The following is a 15,337-nucleotide window of genomic DNA, read 5'->3' on the forward strand; positions in this document are numbered from 1 at the left end:
CGCGGCTCGCGGCCGCCACCGTGTGCGTGTGCCCCGCCCGGCCCGAGCCGCAAAGGCACCCCCTTCCCCGCCCCGGGCCCCTCTCCGCTTTCGCCAAACCCCGCTCACCACCCCTCCCCAAACCCGCCGCCTTATCGTTTCCCACTGGCGCCAGGCCAGTCGTCCGCGCCCCTTGGCGGGGGGAGGAAGGAAGGGGGTGGGGCCCTCGCGCGCCGCCTCGGCGCTCGTTTAAGCCAGGCAGGGGGAAGAGGGGGGGGTGTTTTTGGGGCGCGTGTTGCGTTCACGGGCGCCGGGGCATGGCTGGGGTGGGGGCGGCGGCTGACAGTCACACATCGTCTCATCGGGCGCTTGCGTGTGCACGGTGCGGTGCTGCGATGACGTGCCGTTCGCCATTCATCACTTCCTGATGTTGTTTTCGGTCTTGATTCCATCGCCCATCAAAGGCATGCCGATCCGTTTATATGTTGTCAACACGTTCATTTTCTCTGCCACACGACACGAGCTGAACTCCGCCCTGCCACAGGCACCCATTGCGTGGTGCGAAGCAGCCGTAGACATGCGGTACGGCAACGCACCGACTCAGTCATCTGAGCTCGGCCTCTGCCCCTCCCCCCAATCTACCCACTACCCATCCTGCAGATTGGCCCGCAGCCGCTCCCAATCATGCCGGCCGCCACGCGGTGCATCACTCCCCTCGGGGTGGCTCAGGCTCCCCCCCACCAATGGGCAGTGGAGGGCCGGGGGGCGGGATGCGCTCGAGTCACGCTGACACGCTGCCCACCACATGGATGGCACAAACGTGTGCTCAGTGTCGCAGGTCGCGACGGCGCCACGCTCTCCAAGGGGCCCCACCGCCGCCATCAGCAGCGGATACATCGCTCTGACCTCCCCATATCGTGGGCGCTTGACCCCGTCACACCACCCGAAGTCGCTCGGCATTTGCCAGGGCTGGAGGGGTGCTGCTTGGCCTCCCTCCCACACACAGAGAGAGATGGGAGGGGGAGGGGAGGGGGTGCGCTGGGCCCTGAGATACGACGCACGGAAAGGTGTGTCCTCTCCCTGCCATCAGGGATGCTAATCCCGGAAGGAAAGGACACCGGCATCCGCGCGTGCACGCGCTGCTAACACACACAGTCAGAAACGTCCACACTTCATCGCCTATATGAAAGAGGAATGCGCCCTCAACAACGAAGGTGCACACCACACACACACACACACACACACACACCGACACTGAGAGAACAGCGCGAACCATCACCGTACGCCGCGCTCCTCCCATTTTGCTTTTTGCTTACCTACAGATCATCCAGGAAGTTCTTCACCGCCTCTCCCAAAGCCCCGGTTGCCTGTGCAGCGCTCTGCTGCAGGCTGCGCGCGGCTTCCGTGACATGCCAGAGAGCGTCGCTTGCGGTACCGGGCGCGCCCATGCCGCCGCTGCTGCCACGCGGACCGCCGCTGGCGCAGTAGGTGTCCTCAGGCACGTACGCCTGGTTGCCGAGACCACGGAAGTCAGGCCCGGCGCGCGGCGCCGCCGAGACGGACATTGGCGGTAGCGTCGGCGTCGCCGACCTCGCCGTGGCCGCGGAGGCCGAGACGTTCGTGGTGTTGTTGCCGCCCACGCCGCACGGCTGGCGCGTTGGCGGCGCCGGTGCCGTCGCCGGCACGTTCGTGTCGTCGAAAAGATCGCCGTTGACGTTCTCCGCGTTCTTGCCGATGAAGCCGGTCTGCCGCGGTGCCTGTGTTACCTTCGGTGCCTTCGGCGCATGCGGCTCGCCGCGACCAAGCATGCTCGGGTCCACCGCGCGGGCGGCGGCGGCAGCCAGGTCTGCCTGGCGCTGGCGCTCCATCTCTGCCTCGGCGGCTTTGCGGTGCTCTGCCTCGCGGTCATACAGCAGCTCTTCAGGCACCGGCCGTGTGGACTCCTCGATGATGCCCTCGACGCGGGCGATGCCGCCGAAGCCCTTCTTCTTCCCCTTCGCGCCAAGCGCCGCGCCGCTGCCGCCGAGCTTCTTCGTCCCGAGCCCGGTGGGCTTGGAGGAGATCGCCACGATCGGCGCCACTGTCACGGGGCTGCCCTGTGCCGTCACGTCGGGGCTGGCGCTGGGGGTAGGCGACAGGGACGACCCAGTGGGGGCGGCGACACCGATGAACGTCGGAGAAGCACAGTTGTCCGACTGCGGCGACGCCTCGCACGCCAGCTGCGGCACGGGAGACGCCGACGGTAGCTGCCCGTTCAGTGTGAAGTCGTTCACGGCCTTGTCAACCATGCGCTTGTACAGCGCGGCGGCGGGGGAGGTGTAGAAGGACTTGGGGTCCATATTGCCGTGCTGCTTCAGGAACTGCTTCGCCCTGCTGTTGCCGCCAAGCGCCACACGCAGTGCCTCTTGCGGGCGCCAGCTGTCAAGCTCCGCAGACTTCATGAAGGTGATGTGTACCCCCATGCCACGGTGGCGGCCGCAGCAGTCCATGCATAGGAAGAGGCCGTACGTCACGCTGCACCAGCTCGGGTTTTTCTGCGGGCAGTCGAAGCAGACGCGGTTGTCCGGCAGCTGCCGCATCACCGCGACGAGCTCCTTCGCCTCTTCCGCCGTCTCCGGCACCTTCAGCTTGCCAGTGCTTGCCATCGCTCTGCCTCTCGTCGTTCACGTTCCTGCGGTGCCCCCGGCTGCGGTGGTGAGTATGTGTGTGTGGGGTGTTGGTGATGGTATACCAAGCAGGCACGAAAAATGTTTGACACCCCCTCCGACAATGGCGGTGACGGCGATGGATGAGATGGGCGGCTAACGGGATATCGCACTTGAGGGAAGGAACAGCAACAATACAGCAGAAAGCGGAGCGAGAAAGGCAATGGAGGAGGAGGTCGCCTGCCCGGGAGAGCACAGAGCCCCAATAGGATGTAGTACCTACACACACACACACACACACACACACACACAGGCAGACACGTACACAGAGAGCTTGAACGAGAGTACCTGCACGACGACCGTGGAAGGTGTGCATCACGGCGGCGGCGGCGAACAAGAGGACGAGAGGGGTGAGGGGGTGGGCGAGGAGATCATACATCAGGAATGCACCCCTGAGAAAGAGCCATTACGTCTGAGGAGGGGCTCTCCTCTCGAGATCCGCTCCTCATCCCTCCCGGGGCGAGGGTGGGGCGGCGAGTACCGCACACATCCGAAACACACTTGGAGAGCCTTCAAGGAGAGAGATGCCTTATTGCCTTGCTGCTCGGGTGTCGGTGATGAGGGAGGGGGGGGTATGCACGCACAGACACAAACGAAACGGTCGCTTAGCCCTCTCTCTATAGCCTCCTCCCCACTGGCCCATCGGCAGACACTGGCGTTGACAGCAGAACTTGCACCCTTTGTGGGGTGCGCACGTGAGCAACGACGCGCGCGCGCCGCGAAAGAGAGAAGAGACATACGTATGTGGTCAGCGCTTTTCCCCACGGCGAGGCCAGGCGCTTCAGGCATCGCGATATCGAGGCGGCGGCCTCGTGGGTGGAGCTGGTCACATTACAGCTCAACCATCACCTTGCCACAGTTCTTCTGCTCGAACATCCAGTCGATAGCGTCGTACACACCTTCTAGGCCTCTGAAAGTCGCGGGATCGATGCAGCAATGCAGAATGCCCTGCTCGTGCAGCGCACAGAGACGGTCGAAGTGCAGCTGCCCGTACTTGGCGAAGTGAGGGAGGAAGAAGGTAGAGAGGGAGGCGCTCTTGGCAAGCAGCTGCAACGGCAGCGGCTTGCGGTTCGGACAGGCTGCTTCGATGGAGCCGCGCTGGTAAGTCGAAACGCAGCCTAGTGAGAGGATGCGGCCGCGCGGTGCGAGGCTCTGGATCACAGCCTCGAGAAGGTCGCCGCCAACGGATTCGTAGGCGATGCTGACCCCGCGTGGGTAGCAGCGCAGGAACGCCGCCGCCGTGTCGCCGCCCTCTGCCTTGTAATTCACCACCCCGTCGCACTTGAGGGTGTTGGTGAGAAAGACCTCCTTCGATGGCGAGGAGCACGTCCCGACGACTGAGCAGCCGTAGACGTGCTTGAGCAGCTGAACGGCAAATTGCCCTGTGCCGCCTGCCGCCGCCGTCACGACGGCGCGCTCGCCGGGCTGCGGCTTGAGGACGTGCTCAAGCGCAATGGACGCCGTCGTCGCACTCAGGTCGAGCGGCAGGTATTCCCTCGCCATGCGTGGTATAGGCTTGGCGTGCCGTCGCGCTACCACCTGGTACTCTGTGAACGCGCCGTAGCTCTGAGTCACGACAGCGGCGCCGGCCTTCAAGTCTTTTACGCCGCTGCCTACGTCGACAACCTCTCCGACAGCCTCGAAGCCACAAGCGAAAGGCGGCCGCACGTTGGGCTGGTAGATGCCAGCCGTGAAGTTAATGTCGCTCGCGTTGATGCCAAGGTACTTGTTCTTCACGAGGATAGCCTTGGGGTGCAGCTCCGTTGGGAACGGTGCTTCAACGATGGATGCGACCGCCCGGAAGTTGGTGGAGAGCTCCCGGGCGACGATGTGCCTGTACGTACGCGCTGCTGCGGCCATTACCTGAATGCATGGGTGGCGGCTTCCGTATGCGCTTGTGTTTGTGTGCGGGTGGCCGTAGCGAACGTGTCATGCTGAGCACAAAGAGCGGTGGAGACAGAGAGAGAGCGATGATGGAGGCTGAGGACATGGAGGTGCAAGGGGGTGGTGGGCGGCCTGCGGCGGCAGGAAAGGTATCGCCGGCGCACAGTGGGACCCGCGTGCGCATCACTGTGCCTCCCTCTCTCGTGCCCCAAAGCCGCTTGACACGATTACTTGCACGCGCCGCCGACCGTGTGCGTGGGTGCGCGATGACGGATGCGTGTGCACAGATGGCGAACGAATAAAGAGAACGTGAGCGAGAGAGGTCGATGCGGGGACGCACAAGTGACGAAGATCACACGAGTGATTTTCGACGCCTGCTGCAACGGACGCTGGGTGGAGAGTAAGCGGCCAAGGCGGGGCGTGGGATGGGCGAGTCCGTGCACGGCGAGAGGTAGATGGAAGGCGTGCACACCGGTGTCAGTGCCCCCCCCTCTCCCTCCCCCAACCCACTGAGAGGCACATGTAGACGACACGTGCAGACGGGCTTGACAGGACGTTCAGAAAAATAGGTAACAGTGACAGCAATAGAATCAGAGCGACACCGCGCCGCGCGCGCGGCGTACACACATGCGCACGCCGAGCGAGAGACAGTGGAACGGAGGGGAGCGGGTAGGGGAGGGAGGAGGAGACACGTGAGCCGGGGAACGTATTCGGAGATACGGAGCACAGACACACGTGCAACACGAGCAGGACCCAGGCAAAAGAGGGCGCATGTCTTTTCGGGGGTGGGTGGACGCCCGTCAAGGAAGAGAAGTCACGCTGCATCTGTGTTGATGTCTCCTCCTCCTCCCATCCGACATTAAAGTTTAGATATCGTTCTCGCTGTAATATGGCAGAAGGCGCACACACGCGCATTCCCTTCTCGCGCGCTGCTATGCCTACCGGCGTGAGGCGGAGTTGCCATAGGGGTTTGCCTCCCACATCACCCAGTCGTCACTGTGCCCGCGCGTGGACGAATTCTGTCGCCCTTCCGCATGCGATGGCGGTGGCGCTTGCGGCGTGGACGCGCTCTCCGCGGTGTTGCTCGGCAACACCTGCGTCACACGCGCCTCAGTGTAGCGCGTCGCCATGGCACGCACCCGCTCGGCGACTGAGTGCGGCACATCACAGGCTTCCTCCCATTCCTCCACAGCGGACGCCAGGCGGGCCTGAGAGGCTACCGCCGACAGGTCGCTGCTTGGCGTCTCCAACGGCCATGACTTCGGCGTGACCGCCTTCTTTGCCGACTGGGGCGCGTCGTTGTCAGCGTCCTCCATCAGCTCCTTCGCGAGATCCTCGAAATCGTCGTCCATGCGCGCGGCGCCGTCGAGGGTGTCGGCGTTGCCGGCCGTCAGCAGGTCACTGACCGACTCCGCGACCAGCGACGGCGCCGTTGCCGCGCGATCGAAGGCGGAGGCGGCGGGGGCCTTGACTGGCGCCTGAGGCGGCAGGAGCGGCGAGGTCGGCTGCTGTGACGCGTCCTGCTCGAACTGCAAGCTGTCGTCGCTGCGCCGCATGCTCTGGTCATACTCCCGCTCCCACTGACCCAGTAGTGACTGCAGCATCGGGCTGAGCATGGAGGAGAAAGCCTGCAGCATGGGGTACTGCTGTTGCACGCCGCTGCTCTGCAGGAGTGACTGCATAATGTTTGCCATGGCGGGTTGAAAGGCGCCGCTACCGCCTTCGAACCACCGTGCCGAGCGGCTGAGGACCATGCCAACGTAACGCACCACGATGTTGCGTAGGCCCCGACTCCACTCCGCCGCGTTTGCCGAGCTGCGGGAGAGGTGCTGCATGACAGACACGTAGAAGTGCTCGAGGTAGCGCGGAAGCTCCTGCCGGAACATCCCCACGCGCTGAGACGCTTCCGCAACGGTCCTCCCGGCACTCGTGGCCGCTGCCGTCTGCTGCGTCATCAGGTTCTGCACAGCCGACATGCTTAGGATACGCTCGCTGAGCTGCCTCGCCTCGTTCTGGGCCACATGCACCACGGCAGCCGGCGACTCGTCCGTTCCGTTGAGCCGCCGTTGCACCTGCTCCTGCAATGGCAGCCGCAGGCTCGCAAGGACGCTGCAGTTGCCCGCTGCCAGTTGCAACAGCTGCGGCATTCCCAACGTTGCCAGCGCGGTGCTCATGGCTTCGTTGATCCATGGCGTCTGTGTGTCGCTTGCAGAGGAGGCATTGGTGCTGTTCGCCTGGAAGGCGGCCGTGGCGCGCGGTTGCTGCTGCTGCTGTTCCTGCAGCGTGGGCTGGGGATAGCTGTTACGATCTGTGGTGTCCGCCTGCAGCGTCACATGCCCCACTGGGATCTGCGTAGAGAGTCGCCGCAGACGCTCCGGCATGGCGTCCAGCTCCTCTGGGGTGCAGTGCACATGGATGTGCACAACCGATGATTGCTGCTGCGGGTACTGCAGGGGCGACATCGACGGCGCTGCGTTGCCCACAAACACATCCATGCGTGGTGGAGAGGCAGCCGTGGTGAAGTGGAAAGTGGGCTGCGGGGCAACACCACCGGCAGCAGCGGCAGGTGCAGGAGCAGCTGGTGGCTGCGGTGCAGCGGGGGAAGGTGTGGAGGCCTCACGTTGCCCTGGCGCTGCAGCGTCCGCCGCGGCACCTGCACCTGTGCTACCAGAGGCTGAGCCTGCTGGTGCCGCCGTCCCACCCGCCGTTTCCGCTGGCGTAGCACCTGCGGTGGATGGCTGCTGCTGCTGCTGCTGCGACTGTTGAGCACCCGCATTGCCGTTCAGCGAGTTGGAAAGGACGGACGAGATCAGCCACGGCAGCTGCGAAGTAAAGGCGTTCACGGTGGCGGCCACCGCAGGGTTGGCGGCCGCCGCTGCCGCTGCCGCTGCCGCTGCATCAATACCACTACCACCGGCAGCGCCAGCGGCAGCCGTGCCGTCGCTCCTCGGCACGTTCGAGCCCATCTCATAAGAGAAGGTCACGTGCGGACTGCTGTCCGATGCTGGAGGGGTTGCCGATGGCATCGACGCCCCCTGCGGCGCCGTCTGCTGATGCTGCTGAAAGGCAGTGGAGATGGAGCTGGCGATCGTAGAGGCGAAGGGCTGCCAAGAGAAGCCGCCCCCTGACACGTAGTTGTAGCCGCTGTTGCCCGCCGTACCAAAGGAGAACTGAGGCATCGTGAACTGGTGTTGTTGGTTCGGGCCAGCGCTGTGCTCTTCACCGCCTCCGTTGTTGCCGCCCTCCGGCTGACGGGGCTGCACCACAATGTGCACGGTGCTGCCCTCCTCCACACCGTAGCTGGCCACCGAGTTGGCGTCCTGCATCAGTCGTCCGCGGTATAGCAGGCGGATGCTGTGCGTCGCGGCGTCGATGTTAAACCTGGCCATGAGGCTGTTGCGTAGCTCCGCCACCGTGAGGTTTTCCAAGACGACGACATCGTCGCTGCTGTACGGGGCGGTGCCTCGGACCTGGATGCGCATCTGGCGTGTAAGGGCGGTTAGAGGGGGACACAGACGACACGCGGGACAAGAAAGAACGAAGAGCGAAGGCAAGAAATATGCCGACCGAAGGGCAGAGGTCGGCTAATGCGGCTGAGCACACGCACACGCTGGAACGCGGGAGGGCGACGGCTGTGTGTATATATATAGATGTGTTACTGTGCACCTGTGTATGGGGGTGGGGGCGCCACCACCTCCCTGCCAGCTCGATATCGAAATGAATACGTGTAGCAATGAGCGCCACGGCCACTCTTCAGGGCGGTACACAGTGGAAGGCGGAAGCACACTCGATAGGCTGCAGCGATGACGGTGCAAGGAGGGGGAGAGCAGCAAGCCAACGAAAGGAAAGGTGCTCTGCGAAGATAAAGGGTGTGGGTGTGTGAGTGGGGGTGGTGGAGCGTCGTGTTGTGCACGCACAGGTATGCACACGTGCGTCTGAATACACGGTCGATGGATAGGCGAAGGTGCGTGTATATATGTGTGTGCGTGTGTGCGTGCGTGGAGAGGGACGGGGAAGGGAGGGCGGAGCGTTGAATGCATGAGAGGACGATGACGCTGGTGGGTTCTCGCCCTCCTCCGGCCCCAAGCCTCGCGAGAGGAGAGCCACTGCAGTGTGTTCGCGCCGCCGCCTCTCTACCGCAGGATTTTCGGCCGCAGGCGCGTCCCTGGCCAGCGACACGGACGGGAGCAAGAGGTGCGAGACAGTCGCACGTTGCAGAGAGAGGCACACAACGCATCGTGGGCTTGTGCCCCAGAGGAATGGCTCGGCGAGGTGCGGAGGCCGACAACATGAGCACGATTGTAGTGCAGAGGGGTATGCGCGTGCGCGTGCTGCCGTGAGACACAGCGGGCAGGACAGGAAGAGAAGGCACGCATGCACAGACAACATGCACAGACGGCAAGGCCAGTGAGAGGGAGGGTCCGTGCTGGGTAATGCCTGCATCAACGCAGCAGCGCAACTCATGAAAGACACAGAGGGCAGGGGGAGGCAGCGGCCAGTGAAGTGGGTGGGTGAGTGGGTGGCAGTGGTGAACCGTCAGATGCACGCGGCACGCCAGGGTCTGCTAGGTCCGCCTACTGCAGTGACACACGCTCGTAGAGTTTTCGTGTTTTGTAGTAGCGCACTTCGCGCGGTGTCGACGGGATGCACCAGAGCAGGAAGACGGCGATCAGGCACATCACGTACTCCATCACCATGCAGTAAAAGACGACGAAGTGCCCCTTGCTCGGCACCATCTCCAGCCCCGCCACGGCAAGGCTCACGCCGCGATTCAGATTTGCGGTTGCTGCCGCTGCCGCGCTGCCGCCGCTCCTCAGCTCCACCCTGCCACTGGTGTGTTGCTTGCCTAACGTGCCGGTCGCAGTGAAGTACTCGGGGAACCACCGCACCGTCTGATGGGACGTGAGGGCTAGCAGAAACGTGTTCGTGATGACGGCGGCGATGACACAGCCGCGCATGATGCCGCACCACGTCGCGTTCTGCTGCACCCCCAGCCGCGGCACCGGTCGGCGCATGACGTAGCACATCTTGAACAGGTGGGAGCGGACCTCGATGATGTTAGACAGCAGCGCCACGAAGGACGCGAGCGGGTAGGCGGCGGCGAAGAGTAGGATGTACCCGAACTGGATCAGCATCTCAATGAAGTCCATGCAAATGTCGTAGAGGTCCAGCATCTCATCCACTTCTTCCAGCGGCGAGTCGCTGCTGCCGCCGTGCGCGCTGCGCCGCAGGGATGCGGGGGTGGACGGCGACCCCTCAGACGGCGTTGACGAGGTATCGCCGCCGCTGGCGCGGAAAAGGCGGCGCACCACACGGCGGCGATGCGTCACGACAAACGGGATGACGGTGTGGCTCATCATCCGACTTAGAACGGCAACGTAGAACATTGACCGAAGGTGGGCGGACAGCTCCGCGACGCGGCAGCGCCCAAAGGCGATGAAGAGCAACTTGCCGTACGAGTTCACAAACTCGAAGGCAGCTCGTTTCAGCGTCAGGGAGCGCATGTACTCGCCGCGGTAGCGGTTGTTCTCCATGCGCGTCAGGTACTTGGCCAAGTCAGTGAAGATGAAGCTCAGCGCGCCAATGCACACGGAGTACGCGAGCGGCGGGAGCATCCCCGCGATGGGGTGCGCCGTCTTATCCAGCAGGCCGCCATCCACCGCGAGGCGCCGCAGAAACGGTATGGCCAGACGACTTGCCGGGTCGGTGACCATCCCGTCGAGGTTGAGCGAGCACACCATAAGACCCAGCGTGCCGCCCATGAAGAGGGCAACAATGCCCCAGGTGAGTGATTGTGCGGCAGTCAACCGATAACATGCCGGGTAGCACAACTGCGGCTCCCCAGTCACGGGGTCCGTCCCCGGCGTGCCGCGAAAATCGTGACGCAGCACGTCCTTTCCCTCTTGCTGAAACAGGTGGTACCGCATGCACAGCGCACTGCAGCGCCGCTCCCACATCTTGATGCACAGTACGCTGCCAATGATCATGGTCGTGCTGAAGAGCGGCAGCAGAGCCACGTCTAGGCAGTGCTGCACGGTGCGGCGGAGAGTGATTGAGGAGGAGGCAGCCGGCACGAGCACCGCCGCCGCGGCGGTGTCGGGCACCAGACGCAGGGAGCTCAGCATAGACACCAGCACCCCCAGCAGACCCGCCCCCAACAGCCACCGCGCATAGTGGTTCATCCAGGCGTAGAAGAACATGACCTCCTCGCCGAGGTAACTGGCGACGGCGTCCTCAGAAATGGTCAGCCACCCCGCCAGAGAGCGTGCGGACCATACAGAGCTCCACAGCGCGTCGCGAGTGGCGCTGTCGTGGGCAGGGAAGCGCGCTATCGTCTTGAGGTCCGCTGGGACGACCGGGGTGGCGCCACCGTGCAGGAGGTCGCCGAGAACGCGGTGCAGCAGTCGCTGCCGGTGCGCGTCCGTCCACTCGGCAAACTCCCGCGGAAACGGTGGATCGATGAGGGGGGAGCGGAGGTGCTCCTGCTGCCGTGCGTGCGCCTGGAAGAAGTGCTCGACAAGGTTTCTGTGCACCGAGACGTGAATAGACACCTTGTGTAAACCAAACGGGACCAGCTCTATGCGGAAGCACTGCGGCACCGAGTACCGCGACGGGGCTCCTGCCTCCGCCGGCCGTTTGTGTGCGCGACTTGGGTGAGCCCGGAAGGAGTCCAGCGTCGTCGCATTCCCCGAGAGGGCGCTGCTCCTCACGGATGTAGGTCCGCATCGGCCGGCCATGGGTGCTACCACCCGCTCCGACAAGAGCACCTGCAGCGCAGCGATCAGGTACTCCTTGATGGTCTCCTCGGACGTCAGCTCGATGCAGTATTGACACCACGGACATGGGTTGCCGGAGGCGCCGAGGGAGGCCACGGGGATGATGGGAACGCCGGTGATGTTGGCCTCCGAAACCATGCGACGCAGCCGCGCGACCATTTCCGCCATCTCGGCCTGCCGCAGTGCCATGACCTTGTCCGTCACGTCCGCAGCCACCTCCAGCGGCTTCGCAAGCACGTTCTTTTCTTCTCTCGTTCCCTGCGGCATGGGCTTCACCACACCTAGTCGCTCATGCAGGCCCTTCACAATGTGATCGTAGTGGTGCGATTGCTGCCAGCGCTGCGCCGCCGCGACTTGCCGGGCTGTGAGGGCGACGTAGGTCGGCTGTCCGAGTTGCTGCCGTGCATCGGCTGCCACCGCAGCGAGCTCCTTTTTCGTGGGCCCTCGCGGCATCTCTGACGGCCCTCGGTCGGCGTCGGGCAGACACGCTGCAGAGGCATTCGGTACCTTTAGCTCATGCCGTTGCCCCAGCAGAAGCGGCGCCTCCTCGTGCGGGGGAAGCGTGCGACCACTGTTCACGTCCACCCGACTGGAAAGCGGCTGGGCTGCACACACGACCGACGCCCTTGTAGTGACGGAATGAGGCGCATCACTCAGGAATGTCTGTACCGCTGCAGGTGCACGCTTGCGCTGCTGCCGCTCGATCTCCGCCTTCTTGTCGGAGGCCGCCATATACGGCAGCGAGGATGTGAACAAGTTTAGCAGCGGCTTCTCTGAGTCGCGTTGGTGCCTCTTGGGAGGGTTCGCGTTCCCTGTGGCGCCCACTGCACGACGTCCACTTGCGCCTGGGGCAGTCGTGTATGCGTTCATGACATCAGGCGCGTTCGTTGGCGCTGATGGTGTTGGGCTGACCACCAGGCGCCGCCGCTTAAGCGTTCTTGGCGGTGCTGCTGCTGCTGCCACCGCTGCGGGCTTCGACGCCAGCGGCTTCGTCTGCACCGTCGTCATGATCGTGAAGCATAAAAGACCGGATTACAGGATATGGTGGAGGAGGAGCGGGGTAGAGGGGGGTGGGAGCACAAGCAAAAGCTGATGCGCTGCTCCTGCTGAGCATGCGCCGCTTCTCTACGGCGAACCAAACGACTGGTCGACTGTGGACGCGTTTGTACTCTACTTCTCTCGCAGCACACACCGTGCTGCCTGGACGTGTGCACTTGTGCTGATATCCTGCGGCTCGATGTGTGTGTGAGAGAGGGGGGAAGCTCGTGGGTGGGAGAGAGGCAGGTCGTTGCTTCCGCATACCAGAAGTACCGACGGCCACAAGGGCGACTGCGCTGTGCCAACGAGGCGCGTGCGTGTGCACACGCGCTGACAACGACAGCGTCGGATAAAGCAGCGATAGAATATCAAGACGCACAAGGACGAAGAGGGGGGGATTCGGTGCGCGCTGCCGCGGGGCCAGAGTGTAATCACGTGGAATGCAGAAAAAAGAGGCACGAGAGAGGAGAGAGGGACGGTGAGCGACAGAGGCCGGCAACTCCTGCTGGCGTGTGTATGTGCGAGGGAGGGAGTCGCATCGAGGCCATTAAGCGAGTCTGCACATTCGTCTCCGTCGATCTGACTTCTGGAGGCGGTGTGTGTGTGTGTGTGCGGTGCGGTCGTGCCGCTTTTACACACGGGGGCCAAATGCCGACAGGAGCAGAGTGCATCTTTTCCATGCGAGAGCATACATACGCGTATACCGCCTGTGCTTGTGCGTCCTGACGAGAGTGCGGAGCTGCATGCCCTTTCAGCTTCCTGCTTCACCGGGTGGAGAGGCGGAAGGGGGGGGTTGGATGGGCGGGGGGACTTCCTCTGGAGACGCGGGCAGTGAACGTAGCGAGAGAGAGAAGGGACCATGAGGTTAGTGGGGGGGGGGCTTCTCACAGACTATCACTACGAGAAGCAGCGCTGATGGGCTGAAGGAGGATCTCGCCTGCGGCGGACTGCCCAAAGAAGAAAGAGGGAGACGCGATCATCCACTCACCGCGTCGCCCACCGTCATGCCCCGAGAACGGTGTGCGAGGATGGATACAATGAAGCCAGTGACCGTGTGCCCCGCAGGGACGGGCGCGCACTCGCTTGCCGGCTTCGGCAGCAAAGCAAGACAAAAAAGTTAAGGAGGAGTAGAGGGCGGGGGGGGTCCGCCGTGAAAGCGAATGTGGCTGCCGTGGCGGTGGTGCCGAGGGATAGGTGAGACGGCGAACGTTTCGCGTGCCACACACACACACACACACACACACACTCAGAGCAGAAATGGATCGAGTGCGCGCCACCAGGTTCCCCTGCACACCGCTGCGCGTGTGTGTCGCCGTGCGCCCCCTCCCTCCTCTGATGCGCACACAAACGGTGCCGCACGCACAAGGAAGCGACAGCTCGCGGCCTGCCTTTAGTCGAGGTCAAAGTCAAACTTGATCTTGGACGCCAACGCCTGGACCTCTTCGATCCTTGCGGCGACCTCGTCGTTCATCCAGCCCAGCTCGCGCAGCAGCGTGTCCGCCTCTTTCACCATCATCTCCCCAAGATTCAGCTGGGGCATCATGAACAGACCGCCAAAGTCAACGGAGTAGCGGATGCGGCGCTCGCCGCTGCTGAGACGGTTCACGATATAGTGAAGCTGCAGCGACGGACGCAGCCGCTTGAATTCGCTCAGCGGCGCCTCCTCTTCCTCTGGCCAGTGCGGAAACAAGTCCGCATGCGACTGACCAGCGATGGACTGCCGGAACGCCTCCTCGTCCTCCGACTTGAGCGCCTCGGCAAAACGATCATGCATGCCTTCCTCGTAGTGCAAGCGACCAAAGAAGGACTTTTCCCACTGCTGACGCACCTGCCGGCGCTGCTGCGCCGTGGCGGAGCCCATGCCATAGAGGCGTTCGTCCTGCTCCCGCTGCTGTTGTGAGGATGCCGTGGAGGACGAGGATGAGCTGCCATTGTTCCAACTGCCACCCGCTGCGTTGCCGTGAGCCTGCTTGCCATCCGCGCCAGCTCCAGCGCCATCACGCGGTGCCGAAGAGCCCTTATTGTAGAAGGAGTGGCGGTGAAACATCTGCTGCTGATGCTGGAAATGATTGTAGCTGCCTCGTGCGCTATCCGCTGACGACGACGAAGACGCAGAGCCGCCACTGCAGTGGCGCACAGGTGACGATATCGCTTGTGGAGCACGGGTGCCGCGCGAGCGCCGCAGAGAGACTGCTGTTGCCGCCACAGCCGTGACGACGCCTCTAGGAGGCGGCATCGACCCGCGACGACCTAACGCCAGGCGCATGGTAGCTCTGACTTGAAGACTACGAGACAGGATGACTGATGACGAGGAGAAGGGTTTCATGGCGTTACAGCAAGTGGGGAACGACACAGAGATACAGAGAGACCCACGGCCGCAGAGGGCGCACGCCTCCGTTACAGACGAGCGAATGGAGCCGTGGGCGAGGTCGACCCGCACGTGTCCTGCACCACCACCACACCGACGCACAGATCGGGATAAGCAGACAGAGGCGCGCGCGCAGGATGCAGGCTTGTCGCATTTCCGTCTTCGCGCTCTTGGGCATCTTTTCATTGCACACACACACACACATACACACACAGAGGCATGTACTTGGACATGTAGCCAGCGAGAGAGAGTGGACAACAAGAGATTTAAGCAAACCTGATCACGTACCCTCACACCCTTGCACTCCAGTCGATCGGACAGCGGCGGTAGACACATGTTTTTTTCCGGCCTTCCTCCCGCAAGCCCGCACGTGCCTACATTTCCCACAACTCAGAGGTGTCCCAGCTGCGAGCGTCATGCTCGGGCTGCAGTGACTCGCCGATCTGGCGACAAACGTGCCCCACGCGGAGCAGACGCGGCGCTACTCACCACGGGGCATCGGCGTGAGAGGAGGCAGAGGAGCGGCGCCGACTGTGCCGTGTACGGCTGCGCGACACGTGTGTGTGTCCCTCTTGTCACCAACACCG

The 15,337-nt window shown here is 63.4% G+C and overlaps 5 protein-coding genes across 5 annotated transcripts; all 5 read right to left on the minus strand.

Moving 5' to 3' along the window:
- Positions 1 to 1,295: 1,295 nt before the first annotated feature.
- Positions 1,296 to 2,624, minus strand: LINJ_13_0600 (conserved hypothetical protein; the record flags this gene model as incomplete). The annotated part of the gene is made up of 1 exon (XM_001464053.1): positions 1,296 to 2,624. One exon carries the CDS (start codon positions 2,622 to 2,624, stop codon positions 1,296 to 1,298), a length of 1,329 nt encoding a protein of 442 aa, XP_001464090.1.
- An 891-nt stretch (positions 2,625 to 3,515) lies between these two features.
- Positions 3,516 to 4,544, minus strand: LINJ_13_0610 (oxidoreductase-like protein; the record flags this gene model as incomplete). Its single annotated transcript, XM_001464054.1, has 1 exon — positions 3,516 to 4,544. One exon carries the CDS (start codon positions 4,542 to 4,544, stop codon positions 3,516 to 3,518), a length of 1,029 nt encoding a protein of 342 aa, XP_001464091.1.
- A 962-nt stretch (positions 4,545 to 5,506) lies between these two features.
- On the minus strand, positions 5,507 to 8,050 carry LINJ_13_0620 (ubiquitin-like protein; the record flags this gene model as incomplete). Its single annotated transcript, XM_001464055.1, has 1 exon — positions 5,507 to 8,050. The coding sequence occupies one exon, from the start codon at positions 8,048 to 8,050 to the stop codon at positions 5,507 to 5,509; it is 2,544 nt and encodes an 847-aa protein (XP_001464092.1).
- Positions 8,051 to 9,142: 1,092 nt separating this feature from the next.
- Positions 9,143 to 12,076, minus strand: LINJ_13_0630 (hypothetical protein, unknown function; the record flags this gene model as incomplete). The annotated part of the gene is made up of 1 exon (XM_001464056.1): positions 9,143 to 12,076. One exon carries the CDS (start codon positions 12,074 to 12,076, stop codon positions 9,143 to 9,145), a length of 2,934 nt encoding a protein of 977 aa, XP_001464093.1.
- A 1,696-nt stretch (positions 12,077 to 13,772) lies between these two features.
- LINJ_13_0640 (conserved hypothetical protein) lies at positions 13,773 to 14,429 on the minus strand (the record flags this gene model as incomplete). The annotated part of the gene is made up of 1 exon (XM_001464057.1): positions 13,773 to 14,429. One exon carries the CDS (start codon positions 14,427 to 14,429, stop codon positions 13,773 to 13,775), a length of 657 nt encoding a protein of 218 aa, XP_001464094.1.
- Between the last annotated feature and the right edge of the window lie 908 nt (positions 14,430 to 15,337).

The sequence above is a fragment of the Leishmania infantum genome, chromosome 13 (assembly GCF_000002875.2).
Source record: "Leishmania infantum JPCM5 genome chromosome 13".
Lineage (NCBI taxonomy): Eukaryota > Euglenozoa > Kinetoplastea > Trypanosomatida > Trypanosomatidae > Leishmania > Leishmania infantum.